This window comes from Maniola jurtina, chromosome 24 (assembly GCF_905333055.1).
Source record: "Maniola jurtina chromosome 24, ilManJurt1.1, whole genome shotgun sequence".
Lineage (NCBI taxonomy): Eukaryota > Metazoa > Arthropoda > Insecta > Lepidoptera > Nymphalidae > Maniola > Maniola jurtina.
This window is the reverse complement of record NC_060052.1, coordinates 5,828,760-5,848,929: the sequence shown is the minus strand read 5'-3', so window position 1 is coordinate 5,848,929 and position 20,170 is coordinate 5,828,760. Positions and strand designations below refer to the sequence as shown.

The 20,170-nt window shown below is 36.8% G+C and overlaps 1 protein-coding gene across 2 annotated transcripts; it reads left to right on the top strand.

Moving 5' to 3' along the window:
• The first annotated feature begins 65 nt into the window (after positions 1–65).
• Positions 66–18,254, top strand: LOC123877873 (phosphatidylinositide phosphatase SAC2). 2 transcript variants are annotated; one of them, XM_045924803.1, is made up of 18 exons: positions 66–454; positions 582–961; positions 1,376–1,660; positions 3,064–3,248; positions 3,807–3,918; positions 6,657–6,729; positions 7,611–7,803; positions 8,053–8,218; positions 8,811–8,972; positions 9,066–9,136; positions 9,507–9,630; positions 11,541–11,668; positions 12,575–12,743; positions 13,621–13,783; positions 14,429–14,535; positions 15,244–15,367; positions 16,461–17,245; positions 17,921–18,254. In XM_045924803.1, the coding sequence occupies exons 1-18, from the start codon at positions 358–360 to the stop codon at positions 18,020–18,022; spliced, it is 3,426 nt and encodes a 1,141-aa protein (XP_045780759.1). In that variant the 5' UTR covers positions 66–357; the 3' UTR covers positions 18,023–18,254. The 2 variants fall into 2 exon arrangements, with proteins under 2 accessions (XP_045780759.1, XP_045780758.1); XM_045924802.1 differs by having other exon boundaries at positions 9,507–9,645.
• The last annotated feature ends 1,916 nt before the right edge of the window (positions 18,255–20,170 follow it).

Below are 20,170 nucleotides of genomic sequence, written 5' to 3'. Positions count from 1 at the left end.
AACTAAGGTAATAGACTCATAGAGCAAAGTTATATAATTTATGATTCATACAGTATCTCTAAATTGATCGACAATAATTTCTAATAAAAAAATTGCATGACATTCATATTATACCTACTTAAATCATAAATAACTATTATTAATACAAAAAGTTAGAATGAATCAATAATTGATGCTAATCAATAACCAGTGTCCGCCTACGTAGAATGAAACAGCATAGTCATTGCCAGTAAACCAATCGCATAACGTTTCCGCTCCTCCCCTCTGATAAACGTCAAATTATATACAAATTACAATAACAATAAACACAATGAAAATTAGTGAAAAATACAAAACGTGAAATAAAATTCAATAAAAATGGAACTGTTTCGGTCGGAATCTTATTATATATTTGTCAGGAATGAGTCGAGCCTTTGGTGGAATCGAATAACTGGTGCATTTTCAGTTCGTTCAGGTACGTATTTAATTATCGTTTTCCTCGAATTTTGTGGTCTTGAACTAAATAAAAAATATACAATTACATATTAAATTAATCTCTTATTGGACTGTTTAGTATTTAAATTTATTTTAATGTTTTTAAGCATGGGACCTATCGGATATCGAAGATATAGAATGCTTGGGTATAACAGAAGGAATTATAGGAAAAGTAGAACACACAAATATATACGAGCCACGGTTGATTATAATAAAAGAAAGCGTGCCCGTCGGTCAAATATATTTCCACCATACAATATATAAAATAAAATCAATATGCTTCCTGAACATGGGAGCTACAAATCAAGAGGTAGATTTATGTCCATGTACTAAACACGGCTCTTCGACTATACTTGCGAACCGAGGGGGCGGTAAGAAAATGGGTGCTCGCTTGTTTGAGAATTCTGTGTTTCTTAACAAAACTGCTGGCGCAGTCAAGAATGTGAGCAACACTATCAAAACAACCACACAGCAGGCTGCTACACAGGTAAAATTTATAAATGTACTAAGAATTTTCATCCACCATTTAAACACCAATCCTAAGCCCAAATTTAAATGTCTTTTAATCTTCTTATAAGATTTTTAACTTAATTTCGATATGAAGTTAAATATGAACTTATTTTTACATTACAAACAAAAATACTGCAGGATCATCTGAAACTAACTAAAATTGATCAAACTTAAAACTCTGAGCAAAAAATATAATAACTGCATAAATTCATATACAAAGCATTTAGCGTTTTTTTGCGTTTAGTAAAAACAGACATATTTGCCCAGTGTTTTAGTTTTATTTACTGTGCTTAAGTTGTTTGATATTATTATTGAAATTTGCCACACATGAATCCTGTATGCATATAAAAACAGCATTATAATTATAACCCACTTTAAATTTAATTTAAAGGTGAAACAGACAGTCAAAAAACAACGAGACCCAAAATTAGCAGAGCGTTTTGAAAAACGACTCACTGATGAGCTCCACAAGATATTTGATGACTCAGACAGTTTCTATTACTCACGGACACTTGACCTCACAAACAGCTTGCAACGACAATACGAAATTGAAAAAGTTTTGGAAACGGAGGAGGGTAACAAGAAACCGATCACGGATATCACTAGATGGTGGAAACATGTTGATGATAGATTCTTCTGGAACAAACATATGCTTAGGGATATTATAGCCTTGGAGGTGAGTTACTTCTAGTCTTCACATTTGCTTCTTTAGGTTTTGGATAGTTTCGCAAAACAAGAAGTCTATTCTGAACATGGGATGTAGAATAGAATAGAAATATTTTTGTTCAAATAAACTTTTACAAGTATTTTTGAATGGTCAAATGCATCTACCACAGGTTCGGAATGCCTTTCTGCTGAGAAGAACCAGCAAAAACTACATGGGGTGTATGACTGTGCCTTGTACAAATACAGATCTCTGTTAGACATATCTATTCATTCTTAGTCCATGATCTGTGCAAACCACCATTTTGCAAATTCAATCTGGACTTCTTGTTCTGTGCACACTCTGTAGTTTAAAAAATCTATTTTTATGTTGAATATTTGATTATTCTAATGTATTTGTTATTTTAAATAATCAAAATACCTGCTTATTTATTATTATTAAGGATAAATAGTTGCATTTCCTAAAATAACTACTATTTTTAGTGTAGTAATGCAAATGACATCATTAACAGAAATATGGAAATGTAATCATGGAATAAGTGTATGTGCAAAGAAGTACATATAAAATACATACACAAAATACTATTTAGCTGTGTTACCAGTATGCTTCTATTCTTAAGTAGAAATAGAAATATAAAGATTTTTTATTCAAATAATCTTACAAGTGCTTTTGAATCATCAAATAATTCTACCACAATTGGAATGCCTTTCGTACCGAGAAGAACCAGCAAGAAACTTAATGGTTGTTCTTTTCAAATATTCAATTTTGGATATTAGGTATATGGATGTAGGTATGCCATATAAAGCTGTGGCCCAACCACATTGGTTTAGTTTAATTTTTAAATGGCTGTGACACACAGACAGACTGGATGAAACTTACGGTTTCTGATTTTAAACCCTAAAAATGGTCACAATGCTACATCTGGTTTCTAAGATGTGCCCATTATTAACCGGCCAAGTGCGAGTCGGACTCGCGCACTGAGGGTTCCGTACTCAGGTATTTTTTTCGACATTTTGGACAATAAATCAAAAACTATAATGCATAAAAATAAATAAAAATCTGTTTTAGAATGTACCCTTTCATATGATACCCCACTTGGTATAGTTATCTTACTTTGAATATTGATACATATGTATTTTAATTTTTTTTTATATAGCCACAAATTCGCAGTTTTCAAATTTATTCCTGTACCTGTGCTATACTCGTAATACCTATTTACCCGCCTTTCATGATTCTAGGTCAACGGGAAGTACCCTATAGGTTTTCTTGACAGATATGACGGACGGACGGACGCACGGACAGACAGACAACGAAGTGATCCTATAAGGGCTCCGTTTTTCGTTTTGAGGTACAGAACCCTAAAAATGTTTCTGCAAATAAAGAATCTTGAATCTTGAGTCTTCTATTTTCTTTAGAGTCCAGATTGTGACCAATGGGTACTGCCCATCATCCAAGGCTACGTCCATCTCTCACAAATAGCAGTGGAGCCAGCCGATGCCAATCCCCTGAACACAGAGTCATTGTCAAACTCTAGCACATGTGATGAAACATTCACTTTGGGACTCATTTCCAGACGATCAAGATATCAGGCTGGGACTAGGTAAGTGTACCCGATAAGTTTTATACTAGGTTTTTCATTTGTTTTTTTATTCCATTAAAGTTAGCCCCATGACTGAATTGTGATCCACCTAGTGGTAAGTGATGAAGATGATGCAGTTTTGGGATTCAACGTTTTAGGGTTTCAACATTCTGGGCTGTAAGGCGTTTCTAGCCTAGGATGGAAGTGGGCTAACTTGGAAAGGGAATAGTAGTTTCATTGAATCCATATCTTTTATTGGTTTCTACATACTATTGTACTGGAATGCTAAACCCTTTGGCGGCACGACTTTGCTGGTACATACCATTCCAACTAAAGACAAAGAGTTCCCACACCATTTTTAAAACCTAAATCTACACTTAAAAGGTTGTGGGTATCATCTGCTTTGTACAGAAATAGCTTGCATCCCAGAGATGGATATAGGCTACTTTTTAACCCAGAAAATCAAAGAGATGCCACAGGTTTTTTTTTAAAGGTATTATTGTTAAACTGTTAAAATTTTTATGGGTGCTGTTCAATCATAAGGAATTTTATTTATTCAAATTGTTTGGCGTTTTCAAGGTATAATCGCAGAGGCATTGAACCAGAGGGCAAAGTGGCTAACTATGTGGAAACAGAACAAATTGTCTCCATCATATGCTCCGACAGTATACACAGGGCTTCCTTTGTGCAGGTTTGTTGGAAAATCTTAAATTAATATTGACGCTGGTTCCCTGGGAACGGAGTCGGGCCCTAATGTGACGCGACGTGCGTTGAAACATTGGCTCCATCTCATACCAGGGAGACAGCATCAAGACCGGGAGCCGCAGCAGAAATGGCTGAAACTGGCAACCGGCGCAAATATTCCGCCGATATTATAAGAGTTCCGTTTGCCGTGGAGCCATGGGGCCATGGAGTGTTAGTGCTTAAAAAATTTACGAGACATTTCACCGCGAATAACAGCCTCATCTTATGACAGAGGGGCAGGCTCATTTTTTTGCGCTAAGGATCAGCCTGGCTGTCGAGCGCGAAAATGCAGCCAGTATTCTTGGCACAATTCCATGTGGGCATGATTTGTACAGTAAATAGATAGATACTAGGTTTAATATTTTTAATAATAAAAATTATTAAAATATTTTTAATAGCGCTTGTGTCAGGAAAGTTGTCCAAGGTCTTTGATTCAAAGTCAAAAATTCATTACCATCCATTTAATTTTGCAATGTTTCCGCATTAAGTGCTGGCTGTAGATGTATGAATGAAATTGAGCTTTATAACAAGGATATTAAGGTCTATATTACTCTAGTGCAAGCTCAGCTTAAGTGTTTTTAGTTTCGACTCTTTTATTTTATCAAGGGTGCTTTTTAATTTAAAAAAAAATCTATTTTTTTTTTTGGGCTTTTCTTTAAAAAACAAGAGTGCCAGCCTCGTCCTTCCCTAATTTAACCATACACACTTAACTTTTTTTATACTTATAACTAAGTATCTTAGTCTACAAGTGTAAATTAAAAATGTTTAATACCCCCGACAAGTGAAGGTTACAGTAACTAGAAAAGAGCTGATAACTTTCAAACGGCTGAACCGATTTTCTTGGATTATAGCTAAGAACACTCTGGATCAAGCCACCTTTCAAACAAAAAAAAACTAAATTAAAATTGGTTCATTAGTTTAGGAGCTACGATGCCACAGACAGATACACAGATACACACGTCAAACTTATAACAACCCTGTTTTTGGGTCGGAGGTTAAAAATCATAAAGCATCCTGGCTGCCTCTAAAGTAGGGACAGCCAGAATAATTTGAAATATTTCTACATTATTTAAGTTCTTATAATTTCAAGTATTTTGATTTCATTCCGGACATCAACGTTCAAAAAACATAAAATTCAACATTACAATTCGTTCAACAAAGATAAAATCTTACACTATTCTGTAAGGTTATTTTTAAAAATTGATTTGAGTTGTCAAAAATAATATAAAATTAATAATTTATCTAATGCAGGTAGATTGATAAAATCGATATTTGGCTCATTCGATGTCTTACAATCTGTTGCTAGGAGGCCAACAAGATTGAACTTGCGTAAATACGGGTGTTTCGAAGGTTTTAGTTCAGTCTCCTTCTGAGATTCGGAGCGATATCGCATATTTTCGGTATTTGGATTGTGAACTGAATAATTAGATGTTGTGATAGCAATCACGCTCTAGTTAAATTATTTATTTTGGCATTAGTTTGTTTAGATTAAAACTCTCGGATAACCTTACACATTAAACTTGTGTTTTTTGTGTTGGTAAATGAGAGGACATTCCAATAATTCCATAAAAATAGTTAAATAATACCTGCTTTTCTGAGTGACGCCAATAATTCAATTCAATTAAAAATGTTTTTATTCAATTAAACTTTTACAAGTGCTTTTGAATCGTCAAAAAATCTACCACTGGTTCGGAATGCCGTTCCTACCGAGAAGAACTAAAGCCTCAGTAGTACGGCTGACGCTAAAAAATATAAATACATAATAATAAAAATATAAATGTAGTTATAATATGTTCTATCTTTGTCATCGAGATAAGATAAAAGCTTTTAGCCAGTTTCTCGTAGAGTGCATCATTAAAACTAAAACACTCAAGGGTGTTGGATAAAAGCCAGTATTGCAGTAGAGCACAAATTCTTTTTTATTTTCTTGACTCAATGCGAATTATTATTTAAAAAGATACATATTATAAGGATTCCTTAAAATAACGAAATACTATTAAATAAACTTAGTAGGTAGGTACCTATATAGGTAAAATAATTAATTATCTTGCAACAATACTTAGTAAACAAGTGTAAATTAAAAATTTATAACACCCCCGACAAGTGAAGGTTGTAGTAACTAGAAAAGAGCTGACAACTTTCAAACGGCTGAACCGATTATCTTGGATTATAGCTAAGAACACTCTCGATCAAGCCACCTTTGAAACAAAAAAGACTAAATTAAAATCGTTTCACTAGTTTAGGAGCTACGATGCCACAGACAGATAGACAGATACACACGTCAAACTTATAACACCCCTCTTTTTGGGTCGGGGGTTAAAAACAGCACTAAAGCCCGACTTCTACTCGCGAATTGCCGATAGATAGAATAAAATTGTTGAACGCACACTTATCCGAGCCGAACGCGTCGAATATTCGAACGAAACGAATTTTAGAATTCGGTATATGTATATGAAATCTCTAGGAACCTCACACTTCCGCGCGTCGAAGTTTCGGACGAATCGACGGGTTTCATGAGATTTGATACTCAGAATTCTAAAATTCCTTTCCTTCGACTCGTTCGACGCGTTCGGCTCCGATAAGTGTGTGTTTACCTTTAGAAAAAGAACATAATATCTGACAAAACTTTGCAATCCTTGACTCTAGCGATTGACCTTCGAATAAGCGTCTTATGTATGTCGTCAGGTCCGTGGATCGGTGCCAATATTTTGGAGCCAGCCCGACTACAAGTTTCGACCTCCCCCGAGACTTGATAAAAGTTAGTATTGATTTTTTTAAATAGGTTCAATTCTTAGTACCTAACTATTGTATATTTTGAGGAAATTTCAATCTTCTAAAAACTTGAATTATGAAATACAGTTTAATAAAAAATAAAATTATTGTGTTTGAAAGTTATTTCTTTTGCTATTGTTAATTTTATATTTTTTTATTTGATTGTTTTAATTAAATTAAAAAATAAATTTAATAATAATAAATTTATTAATTTAAATTAAAAAACCCTCGTAGCTTTAGTTTGAAGTTACGTAATTAATTATCACCATTATATCGTACAAATTTAACAATTTCGACCATCAAAAAGAGTACAATTGTACCTACTTTGAATAAATGATTTTGACTTTGACTTATACCGTTCTAATGAAAAAAACCGGCCGAATGCGAGTCAGACTCGCGCACCGAGTTATTTGTTCATGAACACACTATTTTTGTGATGTGACCACAAATTCACGGTTTTTGGATTTTTTCCTTTACTTGTGCTATAAGATCTACCTACCTGCCTTTCATGATTCTAGGTCGACGGGAAGTTAATAGAATAGGTTTCCTTGATTGACACGACAGACTTACAGACGGACAGACAGATAACAAAGTGATCCTGTAAGGGTTCCGTTTTTTCTTTTGAGGTACGGAACCTTAAAAAATGTTCTCCATCTCCGAAGATATTCATCAGATCTTCACCAAATTTACATGGGACCACCTGCAAAGTATACCCTTTCAAACAGAAAAAAATCCAAATCGGTCCAGGCGTCTTTGAGTAATTGGGGAACATACATTAAAAAAAAAGATTCCGACGAATTGAGAACCTTTTCTTGAATTCGTTTAAAAACGGATGAAATGTTAAATCTTCTTACGTATCCACAATAGCGGAAGAGGAATCGCATGCAGCGTTCAAAAAGCACTTCGAAGACGAGCTCAAGATGTACAAGCAAGTGTGTATAGTGAACCTGGTGGAGCAGCAGGGCCGCGAGCGCGTCATATGGGAGGCCTACTCCAACCACGTGCTGCGGTACAACAGCCCCGACGTCATATACGCCACCTTCGACTTCCACGAGTACTGGTATGTTGTAGTTGTTAGTTCTAATAAGTTTAAGTGACATTGAGATATTATTCATTAATTTGAACAACTCGATGAGTGATGGTTGTCTCGAAACAGCTGTTATGTTTGGCGGCCATTGAAAATTTGCAATGAAAAAATATACGTTACTCTCATGTCGCGTCTTAAAAACGCATATCATTCGAGTATTTTCTTTGAACAGAATCACACTACGAACAAACGACGGGTTAAATATTGTCCTTGATGTTTTAGCCGCGGAATGCACTACGAGAACGTCAGTATACTGATAAACGCGATCGCCGACATCATATGCGAGATGCGATTTTGCTGGCGCGACGACCGCGGCGTTATCTGCACGCAAAATGGCGTCTTTCGTGTCAATTGCATCGACTGTCTTGATCGCACCAACGTTGTTCAGGTCAGTTAATCCTTATTCTCCAATGTATGTACATTTAAAAAACTCGGTCAAGTGCGAGGCGGACTCGCACACGAAGGGTTCCGCACCACCATACGAGATATACTTAGTACTTTTATGTAGAACACTGAGAACATTGCAAGTTAGTAACGGACAGCGCCATCTAAATGTGATTTAGTAAACTAATTATTTTTTCTTGAACACATTCTAGTATTATTTGTTGTGATGCAACCACAAATTAGCGGTATTCGGTTGTTTCCTTTACTTGTGTTACAAAACCTATCTACCTGCCAAATTTATGATTCTAGATCAACGGAAAGTATTACGTTTTCTGGACAGACACGAGTGACAGCTTGTTATGGCAACCGGGTTAGGGGACTCCCCATACATCCGCACAGCCCCCGCACTAACTCTCTCCGGGTGAGCGCGGGTGACGTACGGGTGTGCAGGGCATCCCCCCGCCTCATACCACGATTGCCATCTCAACCTGTCGCGTACTATACCTAGTGTGTACAGTTTGAATTATGTTGTACCATCTTATCTCTTTCCCTTTTGTGAATGAAATATATCACAGTGTAAAATATTTCTCTTGCAGACGGCAATAGCGAAATATGTTTTGGAACTGCAGCTGTGTAGACTGGGCCTGGGTACCCCAGGCTGTGGCCTCCCGCCGTCGTTGAGACAAGCTTTTCTGACCATGTGGGCAGACAGTGGTGACTTGGTATCACGGCAGTATGCTGGGACTAAAGCGTTGAAAGTAAGTTTCAATAACTTTTTATCGGCTGACTAGCATATTGCAAAAGACTCAGTATGCAATGGAAAACGTTGTAATTTTATGTCTTTTTAACAGGGTGATTACACACGCACTGGTGAAAGAAAGTTTACAGGAATGATGAAAGATGGTGTAGCATCCGCAAATAGGTATTTAGTACTTATCTTTATTCCCGAGAGCATAATTTATAAACTTAAAAACAGAAAGGTTTAAAAAAATTTAAAAATCCTTTTAACTGTATGAATTGTCTCAATTCCGAAGAATATAATCACTGAAATGTCTTAAACAGTAATCACAAAACAAGTTGTCCAATCTGAAGTTGCAACATGGCGGTCTGCGCAGGTAAAGCCAAAGACACAAGCCCCGCTGACTGATATCTGTTTTTGTATACTGCGCATTTTTTGGCTGCTTTGCCTATAAGGCTCAGCAACATAATATGCCCTGCATCCTATTATTGCAATAGACGTTGATGTTTAGCTGATCAGAAACCCTGGTTATAAGTAATGAAAACATTTGCAGGTATTATCTGTCAACGTTCAAGGACGCCCTTCGCCAAGTGGCCATAGACGTAATGACAGGAGAATCCCGATTTATTCCGGAGCAGCTGATCGTTCCGGATGGCACCCGCTGCACGTCTGTTAAGGTTCTTACGCTGAATGTGCGTGCATGGTGTAGCTTTATTGTTACTAGTTAAAAGATAAGTTACCCGGCGTGGAGTACCTCGAGTGCTATTATCAGACTATGATCAAAACTAGCTATAAATGTGATAACGAGAGAATGTAGGTGTATTAAAGAGTAGCTAATTGTTCAGGATAGCAATCGCTGCATAAATTACGATCTTCATGCTGAATGTGCGTGCATGGTATAGCTTTATTGTTACTAGTTAAGAGATAAGTTACCCAGCGTGGAGTACCTCGTGTGATCACTATGATCAAAACTAGCTATAAATGTGATAACGAGAGAATTTAGGTGTATTAAAGAGTAGCTAATTGTTTAAGATAGCAATCGCTGCAAGTCTGTTACGATCTTCATGTTGAATGTGCGTGCGTGGTATAGCTTTATTGTTACTAGTTAAGAGATAAGTTACCCGGCGTGGAGTACCTCGTATTATCAGACTATGATCAAAACTAGCTATAAATGTGATAACGAGAGAATGTAAATGCAGTAAAGAGTAGCTAATTGTTCAGGATAGCAATCGCTGCAAGTCTGTTAACTTCATGTCGAATGTGCGTGCATGGTGTAGCTTTATTGTTATTAGTCAAGAGATTTGTTACCCGGCGTGGAGTACCTCGAATGCTATCATCAGAGTATGGACACAACTTTACAGTTATTAATAAACTAGCTACAAATGTGATGAGTGAATCTACGTATATCCCAGAGCTAATTGTTGAGGATAGCACTCGCTGCATGTCTGTTCAGATCTTTATGCTGAATGTGCTTGCATGGTGTAACTTTATTGTTACTAGTTAAAAATTTCGCTACCCGGACTGGAATACCTCGTGTGCTATCACCAGACTATGGTCACAACTTTACAGTTATCACTGAAACTACACGTATAGTATTTATAAATTTCTCACTACAACGCTCTCGATCAAGACGCCATTAACGTGATAACTGGAAAGTCTAAGTTTATTTCGGAGCAGTTGGTTGTTCCGAACGGCACTCCCTGCTTGTCTGCTAAGGTCCTTATGTTGAATGTGCGTGCATGTTGTAGCTTTATTGTTAGTAGTTAAGAGAATTGTTACCCGGTATGGAATACCTCGTGTACTATCGTCAGACTATGGTCACAACTTTACAGATATTATTGAGACTATCTAAAATACATTTCTCACTACAACGCTCTCCGCCAGACTTACCGAATAATGATAATCGTTATGAGAAATGTTAAGTAGTATGATTAGGTACTAGGTACTTAGGTAGTATCAGTAGTGACAAAAAAACTCGCTTGGCTTGCATTAGTGTTGTTACGCTAACGTTTTATGTTAGCGTGGTTGTGCTTATAGTTTTCGATTTGCCTTCATGTCTTCTATGACTGACATATACAGCTCAAACCTCAGTCTCAGAGGTTGCATGTAGATTCCCTCTATAACGTGGATCCAAAATAAGAAAATATTTTGAGCATTCCATGCAGACGAAGTCGCGAGAAAAAACAAGTTAGGCTTCCGTATCCGAAGGGTGCCAACGGGACATAAAAACGGACGGACAGCGGCTAGATTACTAAGCCTCCGCTGTCCGTCTGTCTGTCTGTCTGTCTGTCAGCGGGCTGTATCTCGTAAACCGTAATAGTTAGAGTTGAATTTTGCTCAGAATTTGTATTGCCGCTAAAACAACAAATAATAAAATTTCAAAATGGCCAACATGAAAATTAACAAAAAAAGTGTTATTTCTTGTTCGATGGTACGGAACCTTTCATGTGCAAGCCCGACTCGCACTTTGCCGATTTTTTTATTTTGTATTAGTTAATTTTGTGTACAGTCCACAAACAAATTGAATTAACTTAATAATATCAAAAAATCCTTTATAATGTTTTCTTGTCTGTGGACCAACTCTCAGGACCAACCTGTACCGGACACAGCAGCAATGGCCCAACACGTCAAATCCTTGATCGACGACTGCAAGAAGTTACTCGTCGATACTGAACCAGTGCTTGGTTCGTGGGGACTTATTGATGCTGACCCACAGTACGTACTTATTTGTTACCTGACTACGGCAAAGCCAAAAGAAAAGATTATGAATTTTAGTAGTCAATGTATGTATGTATGTATCAGATTCTGTGTGTTCCGCCGTAGCGCCTAAATTACTGGGCCGTTTTTGATAATTGAGGTGTCAATCGTGGTCTGGGTGATATAGGCTACATTTTATAGGAAAAAAATTGACCTGGCGGATGTTACATCAAAAAAAGTGGTTGTGTGATGTGTCCAAAATTTTTCTTTGCTATTTTATCGAGTGGGATATCAAATGAAAGAGGAAGAAGTTCTAAGTTTATAAATATAAATATAGTTAAGATGCACCGGGTGACAGAAAAATAAATTTACTATATCTATCTCTATCTATCGGCAGTTCGCGGGTAGTAGTCGGGTTTTATTGCTGTTTAACTTTATCTTGTTTACTATATAGTGGCGACAAATCTAGTGTTTTTCTCTATACTTATCAGACTTGATGGCAAATGGATGCAGCCTTAGATGGAGCCTGCTTGCCTAGAAGATGCCTATTCACTCTTGCCTTGAAGATACCCATATTAAAAGTGGAGCTAGCGGTTCGGATTAGAAACGAGGAAGCAAATCGCTTCATTCGTGTCCGAGAAATTTCAACAACACAGACCTTGACGATGCCTTGCAGTACGATGGTAGAAAGGTGAAAGAGGAACCAGGTCAAAGAGCAGAAGATGTCGAATTTTCGGATTTTTTCCTTTACTTGTGCTATAAGACATACCTACCTGCCAAATCATGATTCTAGGTCAACGAGAAGTTCTCTATAGGTTTTCTTGACAGACAACATAGATTGAGAGACGGACAGACAGACAGTCCTATAAGGCTTCCGTTTTTCCTTTTGAGGTATGGACCCCTAAAAGTCCTTAAATTTTTCAGCACTGGCGATCCCCAGGAAACTGAAATGGACAGTGTGCTGGTGTTAACAAGTGAGGCGTACTACGTGACCGATTATGATGAAACTTCAGACCGCCTGCTGTCCGTACAGAGAGTTCCCCTGAGGGACGTCACTTCCGTCGAACTGGGGACTTTGGACTCCAGTGCCACGGTAGGGCTCAGAATTCGAGTAGCAATTTCGCGAAACTATTGCATCAAAAACCTGTTGCACTTATGACCTTTTTCTATAAACATGCCAAACACACCTAATGCATGTGCCTAACCGTGCCACGCGAATATGATCATTATACATGTTGTACAAAAAGAGTGTATTTTAGATTGTAGAATAATAATACATCTCATCCCATAACTATTGGAAATTAGACCTTATATTGTGTTTTAAATAAACTCCATTTCAGATCTTCACGAACTCGACGACGGAGGCAGTGCACTGTATACGTATAAACTATGTACATAACAACGAACTCGCCTATTTCTTCATGTTCTTAATGAAAAACACTAACACCATAGAAATAGAGTCTATTTTAGATTGAAGATTACGAATACATTTCGTCGTCATCAAAAAGTAGACCTTATTGTAATGTAAATAAACTCCATTTCAGATCTTCAATGTTGGCCGCAAGAACACGACAGAGCCAGTGCACTGTATACGTATAAACTATGTACATAACAACGAACTCGCCTATTTCTTCATGTTCTTAATGAAAAACACTAACACCATAGAAATAGAGTCTATTTTAGATTGAAGATTACGAATACATTTCGTCGTCATCAAAAAGTAGACCTTATTGTAATGTAAATAAACTCCATTTCAGATCTTCAATGTTGGCCGCAAGAACACGACAGAGCCAGTGCACTGTATACGTATAAACTATGTACATAACAACGAACTCGCCTATTTCTTCATGTTCTTAATGAAAAACACTAACACCATAGAAATAGAGTCTATTTTAGATTGAAGATTACGAATACATTTCGTCGTCATCAAAAAGTAGACCTTATTGTAATGTAAATAAACTCCATTTCAGATCTTCAATGTTGGCCGCAAGAACACGACAGAGCCAGTGCACTGTATACGTATAAACTATGTATACAACACCGAATCCGGCTACTTTCATATGTTCAGATCAACTTCGCTGAGATTCTTCAACAATATGGCTGTGGTTATTAACACTAAGGATGAAATGATTGGTGAGTTTCATCCCTTTTATTTTTTATCTTTCAGGTAATAGGTACACAACTAAATTCATGTAGATTACGAGTAAGTTTTCTTAAAAAACCCTTGAGCACTTCTGGGGTTCAGATTTTCTCAGTATCGGTGAAAGGCATGGGCCGTGAAAAGGTAACTCATAGACACTTTCGTATAAATCTAAAATTAGCGTTAACTTTTACTGTTTTAAATTTATTCAAAGACATATTTTATTCAAGATAGGTACCGCTACACACTTTTTGAGTGTCCATTGTTCAATTTGTAAGATAAATGATGCAATGGTAATAATAATAGTTAATTACATAAATACTAGGAACCAAAAGCTTAATTTGCTATAATCCGCTAAACCAACGAAATCTGTATGGTGCGCAGCACCACACAAATTCCAACACCACTCGACGCGCGTTTCGCCCCGACACCGGAGCATCCTCAGGAGATGTAGACCTTACAATGCCTTATTGCAAAGTCAGCAAGTTTGCAATTTGACATTGTATATCATGGACTTCCGCAAAATAACGCCTGCTTCTATAATACATTTAATTACATAAACTTAACACTAAAGCTGCAAGGGTTCCAAACGCGCCCTGGTCTGAGAAGTCCACAACAAACTCAGTACTTGTTTTCAGAATCATTACACTCCATTTGCGAGTCGTTGGTAGTGGCTCGCGATATCGCAAAACTACCACCGATATCGTTCCATGATGGCGTCAAACTGGAAAGGAAAAAGTCTAAGGTAAATCCACGAACCGATAAAAATGATTTCAATTTATTACCGCACAAGTGTATATTTTGGAGCCGGTGCCAATTAGCTGTACGAACCGTTCACTCTTCATATTGTTTGTGACTCCAAATTAGCACCGACTCTAAAAAATCAATACTAATAAATAAAATTGAAGTTCCTGTCTGTTTGAACAGGCTAATCTTCGGAATCAGATCTTCACCAAATCTTCATCAAATTAATATGGGACCACCTGGGAAGTATACCCTTTCAAACAAAACAAGAATTTTCCAAATCGGTCCAGGCTTTGAGTGGGGAACATACATAAGATTCCGACGAATTGAGAACCTCCTCCTTTTTGAAGTCGGTAAAAAATAAATAAAAAAGGGTTATTTCTTGTATGATGGCACGGAACCCTTCCTTTGCGAGTCCTACTCGCGCTTGACCGGGTTATTAACCCTCGACCCAAAAAGAGGGGTGTTATAAGTTTGACGTGTGTATCTGTATATCTGTCTGTGGCATCGTAGCTCCTAAACTAATGAACCGATTTTAATTTAGTTTTTTTTTTGTTTGAAAGGTGGTGGTGATCGAGAGTGTTCTTAGCTATAATCGAAAAAAATCGGTTCAGCCGATTAAAAGTTATTAGCTCTTTTCTAGTTATTACTGTAACCTTCACTTGTCGGGGGTGTTATAAATTTTTAATTTACACTTGTTCATTAATAGGTGCATCCAACGCAAGGCACGTCGGGCGGCGCGAGGTCGTCCCTGTATTTGGACTTGTCTCGACTGCCCACACTCACTCGAAACGTGAGCGAAACTCAACTGGTCGCAGATATACGAAGCGTTGGTAAGTTTATTGCGATTGTCTTCACACTAATTATTATCATAGTATAAAGGGGAAAGTATGTGTGTATGTTTGTTACTCCTTCACGCAAAAACTACTGAACGGATTGGGCTGAAATTTAGAATAGAGATAGATTATACCCTGGATTAGCACATAGGCTACTTTATCCCGTAAAATTAAATAAATCCCACGGGATTTTTAAAAACTTACATCCACGCGGACGAAGTCGCGGGCGTCAGCTAGTAGAGTATAATTTTGTTTGTGTAAAGAAATTGACTTGAAATTAAAATTTCAACGACGCGACCTTGAAGTTTTTGCTCATCCCGAAATCGCCCAACGCGCCTCAAGAAGTTTTCAATTTAAAAATAGAATGATCGGCGTAATACGTTTGTATGGTAAAGTGCGTAAGAAGTGTAACCTTAACAATCGCTTTCCCATCCCAGATTCCCAAACATCAGCCGAATCCTCGCTGACATATTCAGTGTTAGATCAGATCCTGCGCCTCGTTCCTGTGAAGTTCAATTGCACGAAATATCGGTTAATATCCCCAACCAAGTCCTCGCAGACTTCAACTCCAAGCGCTGAGTCTATTTGTGTTAGTTCCTATACCTGTTACGTAATATTGAGTTAATGTGAAATGAAATGAATAGAGTCTCGGACTGTAGTCAAAAAATGATGTGATGTTTTGTATATAGTAATATATTATTGAAAAAAAATAGATTTTTCGAAATTTTTGACATAATTAATTGTTATTTAACGTCACGCTGTACGGAATGCGATCAAAGACGTCACAAGGCGTAAACGACAAATATTTTTCAATTTTTTAACATAAAAATAGAGTAATTCCTGCAGGAAACTATGTATTTAAAAATATATAAAAAAATATTTAAATAAAAATTGGGCAGTATTTCTCTTTTGCTAATTCTGCCGTAAATTAACGAGTATGAAAAAGTATCTTCATATCTACGTCTTGTCGATAGAAAAAATTGAAGATACTTTTAGACCTGTCAATTTGGTTCAACAATGGATTTTTGTACAACTTGTACCTACCACCAATGTTTTTTGAAAGACTTATAAATAATTTGTAATATTACAGGATCAAAAGCTCTGAACAACATGACCGAACAGTTCAGCAAACTAAACAAACTGGGCGCGAGAGCTCGACCGAGTTTACAGTTGAAATTCGACCAAGGCGCTTCGCGTACTAAGAAAATTTTCACGTTAGGCCAAAACAAATCCGATGGCAAAAAGAAGGGAAGCCAATCCGACGGTTTGAGTTCCGATTACTCCTCGGACGACGAAAACAGAACTAATATCTTCGAACCAACGTTGGATAATTTCGAAAACATGCAACACTATATCGGCGGTCAACAGAAGAAGGACGAAAATGATTGCGATCTGATCGAAAATCCTTTGTATTCCTCCAAAATTGAACCTCACGAAGAAACTGTAGAAGCTAGTATACCAATTTCAACAGAAAAGCAAACTCTAAAAACTCCAAGCAATAATTTCAAAAGAAATCCGTTCGACTCAGAATCGATAACCCCTGAAATTCAAGTCGAAATGGATGGGACGTTCAACAAACCAGCGCCACCTAATTCTTTATTGCTATCCCAAAAGTTATCCCAAAGTTCGGGGTACATCAACTTCGATGAGGGGTCCAATATTGCGGAAGGTGTCAGCTACCATATGAGGTCGAACTCTCAACATGAAATTACGTTCAATATTGCTCAGTCGCACAGTGAATCCGCTTTGAAACAGTTGAAAAATATCGCCAGTCCGGTATCAAGTGCTACAAGAGAAATGGTGTTGTCGCCTTTATCCAAATTGGCGAAAGGCGTGCAGACTTTGGGAGCTAACTTGGACCCGAGGAAGATAAAGGTTTATTTTTTATTTTACTACTTTTTCTTTGTCACTTTCTCAAATTTGTCTCCGCTAGTGAAGGCAACATATTTTAATCAAGATTCAAAATTCTTTATTTCATTTTTTTTTTCATTTTTCATTGGATCGAACCTTCAATTTTTTTGACAAGCAATGCCCTTCTCACCTCGCTGAGATCCGCCGCCAGCATCACTTTTCGTAATGTTTTCTAGACTAGATATCCGTAGAACAAGGAACATGTAAGGTGTAAATAAATGGTGTGTCTTAGTAAACAAATTAAAGGCCCAGTAAAATAGAATTTTTTAGTCAATAAATAATATAAATATTTTTATTCAAATGGTCTTTTATAAGTACTTTTGAATCATCAAATGCATCTGCCACTGAAATGCCTTCGAAATGTCTTTTCTACCGAGAAAAACCAGCTAGAAACTCGGCAGATGACTCTAATAGTAATAAATAATCGAGATCACCACACGTGGATATGAGTTTTTTTAATCCCATGAAAAATCATTATTTTCCGAGAATAAAAAGAAGCCTAGAGATAATTCTATAAATCAGTTTAGTGGTTTTGAAGATTACCCCAGACAAATATACGACACTAGATGATACCCGCGACTTCGTCCGCGTGGATTTAGGTTTTTAGAAATAATCTAATTGCTGTCCGTCTCTCTGCAGGGCCCGGCGTCAGTGAAACATATTTCCGAACAACAATACGAAGAGCACAAAAAACTGCAGGAAAAATGGCAGGACTGCAACACACGACTCGTCGCCCTGTAAAAACCCAGTAGGTATAGCTCGTGTCACGAAAGTTGAAACACAATAGTCAATTTTAGAACAAGCAGTGGTTTAAAGCTTAGATCTATAGAACGCACTTTGACTTTGCTCAGGCTTAAGACAGACGATTCTCCATTGGCACTCTAATAGGGATGTTTTTTTTAAAACTCGGATACAAGTTAGAGCCTCGATAGCTCAACGGTTGAGGAGTGAATTCCGGAAGGTCCGCGGTTCAAACCCCGCCTGTTGCACAATTGACGTACCCACTCCTAGCACAAGGTTTACGCTTAATTGGAGGGGAAAGGGGAGTATTAATCATGATTAGCATGGCTAATATTCTTTTAGAAAAAAAAAAGTTAGCCCTTTGTTGCAATATCACCTGGTGGTAAGTGATGATGCAGCCTAAGATGGAAGCGGGCTAGCCTGGAAGGGGTATGGCAGTTTTCTTCAAACCCATACTCCTTTGGCTTCTACACGGCATCGTACCAGAACGCTAAATAGCTTGGCGGCACGGCTTTGCCGGTGGAGTATGAGTACTATATTCTGATTTTTTATTCGGTGGAATTCTGACTTGTCTCTAAACTTAGTAAGGAAGCTTGTATAAAATACATAGATGTGACTTTTGACGTATGATAATTTAAAGTGGTTAGCACACTTAAAACACACACATACACATAAATCGGTCTTGTTTTAACTCTGTCTTTAGTCTGAGCAAACATTACCTACAACGAAGCAAGCGCATAGATCCGTCTGCTAAAACTGAACCATTATGCTGTTTTCTTTCGTGGCTCGTAAGTACCTGTCGAATGTTACCAGTATAGAAAAACAACATCCTCCGATTAAAGTTGCCTTCAAACTACGGATATATAATATAATATATAAATATCCCCTATTTTGAAATGTCACTGTTCACACTTAGATGTAATATAATATTATATATTACATATTATATTATATATTACATATTATATTACATCTAAGTGTTAACAGTTACATTTCAAAGTTGGGTGAGCGATATTTATATATTATATTATATTATATTATACTAGAGGATGCCCGCGGCTTTGCCCGCGTTGATTTTGTTTTTTTTAATCCTGTAGGAACTCTTCTATTTTCCGGGATAAAAAGTAGCCCATGTCCTTCCCCGGGATGAACCCAGAGTCTGTACCAAATTTCATTAAAATCGGTTCAGCGGTTGGGCCGTGAAAACGTAGCAGACAAACAGACAGACAGACACACTTTCGCATTTATAATATTAGTATGGATTTCCGTAGTTTGAAGGCAACTTAAAAGATTTTTTTGTCTTGTCACAAATCCTATACTCCCACTTTGCCAGTGAAATTCAATTTTTTAATTCGATATAGTTCAGTAGATACTATTTTTCTTGGCACAGACTAAAGAAAAAATAGATGGAATATTTTGATCATAAAATTGAAGTCAATTTTATGCATAGGATGGCATGCATTGCACTAACGTAAAATTATTATTAAGTAAATTAGGTGATAGAGGAATTGGCTTTTTTCTTTCAAATCGGCTTACGAGTCTATTTATTGACGAAGGTTTGTTTGGTTTATTTCTTTTAGTCTGTATAATATGTGCCTTCATTTATCTTCGGTTTTCGGTTTATCGAAACCTCATTTTGAAAAATGACCAGCAGTTATATCATCACATTTACTTATATCGAATTAAAAAATTAATACAAATTATATAAATAATTTGAGGTGAATGCTCCTTTAAATTACACACCAAAACTTGAGAAAAAGTTGACGGAAAATATAAAAGTCACCTCAAAATGTTCCAATGCTTGCGAGATTAAGAGAGGCAATCGCATCTTTCGCTTAGTTCAATTATTAGAATAATGATTCAACAACAACTGTATTAAGAAAATTCTGATTGCAATGCAATGATCACATTGTTGTTATTGATTGGATTCATGATATTGTTCTTAATGCTTATACTATGTATATTACCCAATAAAGAGAAGTGATTGTATTTAAAAGTATCAAAATTTCAGCGAATTGTGCTATTCGACTATATACAAATATCTAGACTAAATATTTTAGTGCTATCATTTTCTGCAAGAAACAATATGAAAAGGACAGCACTATTGCAGTTGAGTTGCAATTTACTGCGATCCAAATCAGCATCAAT

Coding starts and splice junctions, on each gene's coding strand:
- LOC123877873 (XM_045924802.1), top strand. CDS start 358: ATGGAACTGTTTCGGTCGGAATCTTATTATATATTTGTCAGGAATGAG. Junction 455..581: donor TGCATTTTCAGTTCGTTCAG/GTACGTATTTAA, acceptor AATGTTTTTAAG/CATGGGACCTATCGGATATC. Junction 17,246..17,920: donor TGGACCCGAGGAAGATAAAG/GTTTATTTTTTA, acceptor GTCTCTCTGCAG/GGCCCGGCGTCAGTGAAACA.